General features: G+C 39.8%; 1 protein-coding gene across 1 annotated transcript in view; it reads left to right on the top strand.

The window, feature by feature from the left end:
* The window catches only part of CEP57L1 (centrosomal protein 57 like 1), a 77,466-nt gene extending 68,812 nt beyond the window's left edge, over positions 1-8,654 (top strand). Inside the window, exons 8-11 of the mRNA XM_030886827.2 lie at positions 1,672-1,752; positions 1,870-2,099; positions 5,075-5,219; positions 7,577-8,654. Of these exons, the coding sequence (XP_030742687.1) occupies positions 1,672-1,752; positions 1,870-2,099; positions 5,075-5,219; positions 7,577-7,795 (675 nt within the window). The 3' untranslated portion in view covers positions 7,796-8,654. The remainder of the gene's footprint in view (positions 1-1,671; positions 1,753-1,869; positions 2,100-5,074; positions 5,220-7,576) is intronic.
* The last annotated feature ends 1,386 nt before the right edge of the window (positions 8,655-10,040 follow it).

Below are 10,040 nucleotides of genomic sequence, written 5' to 3' on the forward strand. Positions count from 1 at the left end.
GGGGTTTAGGTGGAGAGGAAATGTTTTGAGAATGATGGGGACAATGAATGTACAAATGTGCTTTACACAATTGATGTATGTATGGATTGTGATAAGACTTGTATGAGCCCCTAATAAAACGATTTAAAAAAAAAGAAGCATAAGCTAAGCAGTGATAGGCTCAACACGCTGCTTAATTACCACTGTTGTAGAAGCCTCACATGTACCCCTCGTAAATTGCATGTCCAAGGGTACCCACAATTCTAAGTTTTCATTTACTATTCTTCGGATTTTAAAAAGTTGCTATGTAGATGAATATGATCATGATCACAATCAAGGTACAAATTGATCACTTCAAGGCTCCCTTCTGCCACCTCATTACAACCATATTTCCCCAGGCCCTAACTATAAGCCTGGCAACTTCTAATTTTTCCATCTCTATAATTTTTTTTAACTTCAACAATATTACATAAATTGGATAATATAGTGCACAACCTTTTGGGACTGGCTTCTTCTTGCTGTTGTTGATTGCCATCTAATCTATTCCAACTCCGGAAAACCATGTGTATTTCAGAGAAGAACTATTTCCATTGGGTTTTTGAGGCTGTGCCCTCTGGAAGCAGATTGCGTGGTCTGCCTTTCACTGTCCTTCTGGATGGTTCACACCATCAGCCTTTGGCTCGCACTTGCGGTGTCATTTGGACATGCTCTGCCACCTCCCATCATTTTGTTACTTGACTAGGTTATATAAATGAAATCATAGTGTACATGACCTTTTGGGAATGGCTTATTTCACGCACCGAAGTTCCTGGAGAGAGCTCCTGGTGGTGTGGTGGTTTCGCTTTGGGCTAGTACCAGCAAGGTCAGCAATTTGAAACCACTAGCCACTCCTTGGGAGAAAGACGAGGCTTTCTACTCTTATAAATAAACTAACGTGAAAGTTAGTTCTAACCCTGTCCTATAGGATCAATATGAGTGGACGCCAACTCGATGGCTCTGAGTTTGTTCCTTTGTTTTAATCCATAGCAATCTAAGCCATTATATGTATCAGTATATATATATTTTTAATTTTTGCATAGTATTTCATGGTGTGAGTGTAACAGAGTACTGAGGGGGCTTCAACGAATTCCTGGAACTTTTTCATGATATTTTTTTCCTATGTTTCCATTCTATGTTTAGCTATTCACGTAATGAAGGATATTTGGGTTCATCCTTCAGTTTGGAGCTAATACAAATACAGCTTTTATGAACATCTGTGTATAAGTTTTTGTGTCCACACAGTTTTCATTTCTTTGGGCTAAATACCCAAGAGCGTAATTGCTGAGTCATATGCTTAACCTAGATGGTTGGTTTCATGAGAAACTGCATTTTCCAGCATGGTTGTACTATGTTACAACCCACCAAATATGTTTGAGCGATCCATTTTTCTGCATCTTCACCAGCATTTTGGATTGTCCCTATTTTTATTTGGGCCATTCTGATCTGAGCATGGTGAGTGGAGTTTTCGTTTGTATTTCCCTAATGGATAATGGTGTTGAGTTTCTGTTCATATGTTTGTCACTTGTATCTCCTCATCAAGGAGATGTCTGCCCCTGTCCTTGGCCTGGCTGTTGAGTTTTCAGAATTTTTTATATCCTAAATGCCTTTCAAAGTAATTTTTTTTCTGTTTGCTTTTTCTCTTATACTCTTCAGAAAACTAAATCTTTAAAGAGAGGACTAACTCAGCAAAGTTATTCAAAGTTTGGAGCACCTATGTCTTTCATGCCTGGGAAGGTAGGGACAACATAGTGAATATACTGGCTCAAAAACACCTCCTGCTTGATTATAAATGGTATTTTAAGTACCCTCAGTCATTTGAAACTGTGCTCAGCTCTTTCTTTTCCTCTTAAGCCTGTCAGCTCAAGCTGTAGTGTGAACTCAAGTATGCAAAACCTCCTGCAGATGATGCAAGCTCGTGGCCTCCACCCCCTCCAGGCACACTCCAAAGCGACTGAGCTTCGATGTCCCTGTAAGCCCCACGCTAAAGCTGTATCTTCTGACACAGAAAAGTCCGTTACCATCTGTGACCATTTGTCAGAACTTTTGATGGCAATGCAAGCGGAGCTGCAACAAATGAATACGTAAGTGTTTTTATTCTTTACCAAGGAAATGTAGAAAACAATTAGACAGCTTTTTTTTCCTGCTTCTAAAATGCTAATGGCCTGCTTTGGCCATTTACACATATTTAAATCTGATATGTGGATTTATTGTCCCTGATTTTTTCCCTTGCATTTTTATTACTATTTAAAATTTAAACTCGATGTCACTATGTCATGAGAAGAAACCATGGCTGACATTCATTTAATAATCAGAATGTGGAATATAAAGTGTGAATCTGGGAAAATTGGAAGTGGTCAAAAACTACATAAGCTAGAATAACAGTATCATGAGCATTTGCTCTTTTGAATTAGGCAATCAGACAGCCTGCTATACCAAGAATAACAAAACGAAGAGGAATGCAGTCACATTCATTGTTAAAAAGAATGTTTCAAGATCTATCCTGGAGTACAATGCTGTCAATGTTAGCATAATTTCCATGTGCCTCCGAGGAAGACCAGATATTAGGTCTATTGTTCAAACTTATAAACCAACCATTAAGACCAAAGATGAAGAAACTCAATACTTTTACCAACTTGTGTGATCTGAAATGGATCAAGCATGCCATCAAGATGCATTGGTGATTGGACTGCAAAAATTGGAAACAAAGAAGAAAGCAGTCATTGGAAAATACTGTACTGGTGATAGAAATGACACCAGAGATCTCCTGGTAGAACTCTACAAGACCAACCATTCATTCATTGCAAGTACTCTTTTTCAATAACATAAACAGCAGCTAGCTAGACACTTAGACCTCACCAGATGGAATCAAATCAGTTATATCTGTGGAAAGAGATGATGGAGAAGCTCTATATCATCAATCAGAACAAGACCTTAGCCAACAGCAGAACAGACGATTAATTGCTCATTTGAAGCAGACCAAAATGAAAACTCACAGATTATAGACTATTAGGGAAGCTAACAGGTTAAAATGTAGGGTCAGATATGCTCAGGACACAGTATGTCCTTTTAGCAGTCCTGGTACTTTAAGTATTTTTCTCCAGCACCACAATTCAATTGCATTGATACCTTGTTGGTCTTTCTTATTCATTGTCCAACTTTCACATGCATATGAGGCGATGGGAATACCGTGGCTCGGGTCAGGTATACTTTAGTCCTCAAAGTAACATTCTTGCTTTATAATACTCTGAAAAAGCCTTGTGCAGCAGATTTACCTAATACAACTCATCTTTTGATCTCTTGACTGCTGCTTCCATGAGCATTGATTGTGAGAATTGATCTAAGCAAGACAAAAATCCTTGACAACTTTTTTCCACTTATCATGATGTTACTTACTGATCCAGTGGTGAGGATTTTGTTCTTTACATTGAGTCATAATCCGTTCTGAAGGCTGAAGAAGTGCTCTAATTCCTCTCACTTTCAGCAGGCAAGGCTGTGTTATCTGCATGTAGCAGTTTGTTAGTAACCCTTCTTCCTCTAAGCCAGCTTCTCTGATGATTTGCTCAGCATTCAGATTGCACAAGTCTGGTGAGGGCATACAACCCTGACTCACACCTTTCCCGATTTTAAACCCTGCAGTATTTTCTTGCTCTGTGTGCACAGCTAGCTGCCTCTTGATCCTTGTACGAGTTCTGAATGAGCACAATGAAGTGTTCCCGAATTCTCATTCTTCTCAAGGCCGTCCACAGTTTGTTATGGTCCACACAGTCAAGGCTTTTGCGTAATCAATAAAACATGAGTAAACATCTTTCTGGTATTTTCTGCTGTCAGCCAAGATCCATCTGACATCAATCAGTAATGATCTCCCTTGTTCCATGTCCTCTTCTGAATCCAGCTTGAACAATAATTCCGAAAGTTCCTGTCGATGTATTTTTTGCAATCATTGTTGGATGATCTTCGGCAACATTTTACTTGTGTGCACTATCAATGATATTGCTGTGTAGTTTGAACATTCTGTTGGGTCACCTTTCTTTGGAATGTGTACAAATGTGAATCTCTGCCATTCAGTTGGCAGAGTAGCTGTCTTCTAAATTTCTTGGCACAAACAATTGAGTGCTTCCAGTAAGACTGTGGTTAGAGGAAGCATATGTAATTCATTGAACCTATTTACCATAGATTTTAATTGTTGTTGGTAGCTGCCATTGAGTTGGCTTCTAACTGATGGCAAACCCATGTACAATTGAATAAAATGCCTGGTACTTGTTCCATCCCCATGATTGGTTGTGGATCAGACTGCTGAATCCAGAGACTGATTTTCATAAATAGATTCCCAAGCCACTCTTCCTAGTTCCTCTTATTCTGGAAACTCCTCACAAGCCTGTTCAGCATCATTGTAACACTGTCAGCCTCCACTGACAGATGGGTAATGACTGAAAAACAATGGCTGGGAATTGAACTAGGGTCTCTACCACTGTGCCACCACTCCCCCTATAGATTTAATTCCAGACAAAAACAGCCAATCCTTTGCCTTTGAGTCAATTCTGACTCACAGAAACCGTGTATAGGGTTTCTGAGACTAAATCTTTACAGTAGCAAACAGGCTCAGTTTTCTTCCACAGAGCAGATATGAAGTGTTTGAACCACCAACCTTGCAGATAGTAACCTAACACATAACTCATCCCACCAGGCTTCCAACCCTGGTACTGTAGTAGTTATGCTTTGATTATGAAAAGTTAGCAGTTTAAAACCAAAAGCAGCTCTGCAGGAGAAAGATGGGATTTTCTACTCTGGTAAAGAGTTACAGTTTTGGAAACTCACAGGTGCAGTTCTTTCCTACGGGGTCACTCTGAGTCAGAATAAACTCAATGGTAGTGAGTTTGGTTTGGGGGGGGGAGGGGTTTGCGGGGAGTAAGGAGATGCTCTTTGAAGATTAATAATTAACTCTAAAATTTATGATTGAACAGAAAATTTTTGTGTTCAGAAAATTTTTTTATGGCAGAATTGTACCAGACTATATCATACACTATAATAATGCTTGATGTTTGCTTTTCTTTCATAGGGAGCAACAAGAACTACTGAATCAGATGAGGGAGACTCAAAACCATTTAATCTATGAAGACATAGAAAGTGAACTAGAGCATTTAGTCAAGAAAATGGAAGTTAAAGGAGAACAGATTTCCAAACTGAAGAAGCATCAAGACAGTGTAAGAAGGCTTTAATAAAAGAGTTTAATAAAAGGTGCTATTTGTGGATTCAGTGTTATCTCTGTATGACCTGTCAAATTTGAGGGCTACATGTGGTTTAGTGGAAAGACAAGAGGAGCCATGGCTTAGAACCGTTATAGAATAGAGCCTTCAGTCCCTTTGGCATTGCGTGAGCTCCCGCACCGTGCTCCAAGGTCACAAAGGAGAAGGAACAGCCATGTTTAGTCCTGTGTTCAGAGTTGGCGGTGGGGAAATTGTGAGGTGGGTTAAATTTGCCCCTGCAACCTTCCAAGGTACTCTTCTAGCATTCTCTTTCCTTTATCCTTCTCTGCTCTAATGCCTTAATGATGCCCCTAATGCTGGCCGGTATCTACTGTAGTACCACACGATCACCTGGCTCTTCCAGCGTACTCAGTCCTTAACCCACACTTCCTTCTTTCCCCAAACAAGCTGTGCTGTATCACATTCCCTCGGGCCTGTGCTCAGCTTCGGTGGGAGGCTCTGCTTGTGTGTGAAGTCTTAGTAACTAAAACTAGCTTCGTAGTTTTAATATTTTAACAGAAGAATTATGAGGTATAATGCTTTATCCCAAGTCAGTGGCTCCTAGCTTGAGTCTGGAGCAAGCCCTTTCAGGAGACTTCAGCCCCGCCCCGAGGAGCTGCCTGTTCTACCTGTCAGCATTAGCAGCTCTTAGCAGCATTCACCGCCGATGATGCTCTTAACCTTAAGGAAGCCTCCCCTTGTGTATAGGAAAGTACTAAAAGAGGCAGACGTTTACTGCCTTTATTCCTAAAATGACCGGTAAATGAGTACATGAACATTTTGAAGCAAATATTTTTAGTTTATTAACTTTTAAGGCTATAGGAAATAATGTTTCTGTGTAGTGGTATTTGGTGAAGATTATACAACATGTGTATTTTTGGGGATGCATAAGAGTAACAGGAATAGAGAATGTTTTCTAAATTGAGTCAGGCTGTACATGGGGGCTTCAACAACTTTATGGGAAAAGTAGAATAGATAATGGAACTTTTTACATTTTACACATGTTTTGAAGGCCCTTTGTATACAGATTGTGTTTTGAGAAATATGATTCATGCTTCATAATAGCTCCTAGAACATACATTTCCAAGCATTCTGTCATGATACATTTAATATGTATCATTAAAAAGTATCTCTCAGGCAAATAAAGCACCAGGTATTGACCCAACTTTTAAACCAGCACTGCAAATTCGATCTTTCCCAGAGCCCTATACATGAGCGAATTAGACTGGGCAATGGGATAGATTTTGAAGAAATGAGTTTTGGTTGGTTGATGAGTTTTGTTTAACTCTATCTACTCAACTATTGCAAGACACTCTTCAAAAAAAATCAGGTAATCCCCTCCACTCTTATTTTACTGTTAGTCAGCATTGCCGGCTTACAAACAAGTACTGAGTAATGAACAGGATTGGTTCTGAAGTGTGCTTTCAGACAAATTGGTACATGAATCAGTGACGTGTGGTTCTCATTTAGCCTTCCTTTCGGGCAAGGAAAGGAACCCTGATGGCATAGTGGTTACTGTTGCCCCTCCGAGAGAGAAAGTTAGGGCTTCCTATTCGGGTAGAGTTACACTCTCAGAAGCACAGGCAGTTCTACCCTGTCCGGTAGGGTTGCTGAATCTGCATCCTCTCCATGGCAGTGAGTTGGATTGGGTTGGGTTTTTAGTGCAAGAGAAGGTTTGAAGGCTCAAGCAAGTCAAGGTGATTGTGATGTAGGCTTTAGTTTGGGTCTCAATTCTTTCCAAGGGAAAGCATATTTACATAATATTAAAGGGCAAGTATAATCATAAATTGGCAAGAATGTATTCAAATATATGTGTATATGTATGGACATATATATGTGTATTCAATTGTATAACCTCAATACTCATTCCAAGCAACAGTCGTTTGCTTTGCTGCTAACAGTTTCTGAAAGGATCTTCTTTTTCCTATTTCCTGTTGTATCCTTCCCCCCCAACTTCTCCAGCCCACATTGATCTTACACTGCTTTGGCTTTCTCTAATACACACTTTTTGTCTAACTCAGTTTCTTGGCTTGAGTTATTTATTACCAAGCTGTCACATATCTACTTTGTCCCCCACTAATAAGAGTAATAAGCCCCTTTAGAGCAAAGATTATTTTATTCATCATATTTCTACTGATGGGCACAATGTTGGACAGATAATGGCTGCTCAATAAAGAAAAGGTTAATGAGCTAAGCTTCAATTTTATGTTAAAATTTTAATTTTATGTTTAAGCTTTCCATCCAATCCATATATTTGGGGTTATAACTTTTAGTCCATTGTTAACTAAAATTTTAGATTTTTGTCTTCTCTCCAGGTCCGAAAGATGCAGCGACAGCTTCAAAACGCAAAGATGAGTGATGCTTCAGGTATTCAGCGAGAAGATAGCAGCCCTACAGGATCAAAGAACATAAAAAGTAGCTGTAGAAAATGTTGTCATGAAACTAGCTCGCTTCCGAAAAGCAGCAACTTTCATCCAAAACGAGTCCATAATCTTCAAATGAAATTGAGAAAAGATGATATCATGTGGGAATAGTAGCACAATGGCAACACTGTCTCCTTAAATGAACTCTGTCAATGATACCCTGAACTGCCTACAGTGGTTTTGATTTAATATACATTTACAAAAATTTGAATTATGTTTCTAGCCCTGAGAAAGTGTGAAGTAGTATTTTAAAGTTAATGCATAATGATATATTGAGAGGCCCAATTAATAAATGATTGCTTTCCTTGTTTTCCATATTGATTGAAATGCCTGATCTCATCATGTTTTAGAACATTGTTCGCTAAACTGAATCTCAGCAATTGGAAATTAGATTAACCCTATTCGAACTTGAGTGCGATTTGAGAAACCAGCACTACCCCCTTTCCAGTGGGTAGACTGGTAAGCCTGAGGACCAACATCAGATGACCAGGGCATGCGAAGGCCTTCAACCTTCCCTGGACTTCCTTCTACCTTACACTTGTGAAATGTCTTCCTGCTTTGAATAGAGAAAAGCTGCACACGTGACGAGGCCCTGAGCGCAAAGTTTCTATGTGACAATTACAACTAGGAACTCACAATTACTTAATTTTTAGAAGATGGTGTTATAACAATGGCTAGCTTTCTCTTTGAAGCCTGTGATCTACGTTATTTCACTGCGTTACAGCTACATGGCGTGACTTTGATTCTGTGCATTGTGAATAATATACCTCGGTATAAATTGAGAATGTGATCTTCCAAGAAAGACCCATAAAACTGGCATCTTTTTATAATACAATGTAGGAACAGGAAGCTGGGCATTTTTATTACTGAATTTAAAATTCGGGGAAATGTGGTACATTTTTATATTTTTAAATCAACCATGTCATTTATGTACATATGCTATGATTTATAATAAATTTATACTTGTTGACCTACCTTGTCAGAAGCCTCTAAAAACTGTGATAACTCTTTTGATCTCTTTGAGTTTCTCACTGATATTCTTGGGGCAGATAGAGAACTGGAAAATGCAACTGAAGTGCAAACGAGAGCAAACGGAAAGGCTTCCTAAAAAGGAGGCGCTCAGACTATAGGAGTGACGTTTCGGAGATGGGTGTGCAAAAGGGACTGGATTCTCTCAATCCACAGCTGGGAGCATGTCCATGCTGTAGGCGGGGAGATTTTTTGTTTTAGGTCAGGACGTTAGGAAAAGCAGCTTTTAAAAGATAGACAATTTTTCCCTCCCTCCCTCCATCACCCTTCCTTCCTTCCTTTTTCTTTTCTCTCAGGAAATTCCCCAACATTGCAAATCAGAGACGGGGAGCAAGTGTAGACATTCAATAGGAGTCATATTGGATGCATGACTCAGTCAACTGCGAACAGAAAGTGAAGAGGGGATTGAAAATGGGCAAATCAGTACTTCCAGTGGTCCTGGGAAGCAATCAAAAATAGAGATAAAAGTTTCTCTCTGTAAGCAGGGAGGTCTGGTAGCTCAGCCAGATAGGCGTTGGACTGCTTATTCAACGGTCAATGGGTCAAACCCACCAGCAGCTCCGGAGTTGGGGAAAACCATAAAGATTTACCACTTCCGAAAGCTTATATAAAATCCCCTGCCTCTGACAGTAAGCAGCTTTAAAACAGTATGCATGCCTTTCACATACACTGTCTTTTTCTTTAATCATTTTATTGGGGGCTCTTAAAGCTCATCAAAATCCATACATCCATCGTGTCAGGCACATTTGTACATATGTTGCCATCATTTTCAAAATATTTTCTCTCTACGTGAGCCTTTGGTATCAGCTCCTAATTTTTTTCCACTCCCTCATGAACCCTTGATAAATTATAAATTATTATTTTCATATCATACATGGTCCGCTGTCTCCCTTCACTCACTTTTCTGTTGTTCATTCCTCTGGTGGGGGGCGCGTTATATGTCGATCATTGCAATAGATTTCCCCTTTTCCTCCCCACCTTCCCCCTACCCTCCTGGTATTGCTACTCATTATTAGTCCTGAGGGGTTTATCTGTCCTGGATTCCCTGTGTTGCGAGCTCTTATCTGTACCAATGTACATGTTCTGGGCTAGCAGGATTTGTGAGGTAGAATTGGGGTCATGATAGTGGGGAGGAGGAAGCATTAAAGAACTAGAGGAAAGTTGTATGTTTCATCGTTGCTTCACTGCACCCTGACTGGCTTGTCTCTTTCTTGTGAGCCTTCTGTAAGGGGATGCCCAGTTGCCTACAGATGGGCTTTGGGTCTCCACCCTGTACTCCCCCTCATTCACAATGATAAGATTTTTTTTTATGGGTCTTTGATGTCTG

The sequence above is a fragment of the Echinops telfairi genome, unplaced genomic scaffold, assembly GCF_000313985.2.
Source record: "Echinops telfairi isolate 266 unplaced genomic scaffold, ASM31398v2 ScPeMD7_3533;HRSCAF=4204_0, whole genome shotgun sequence".
Taxonomy (NCBI): Eukaryota; Metazoa; Chordata; class Mammalia; order Afrosoricida; family Tenrecidae; genus Echinops; species Echinops telfairi.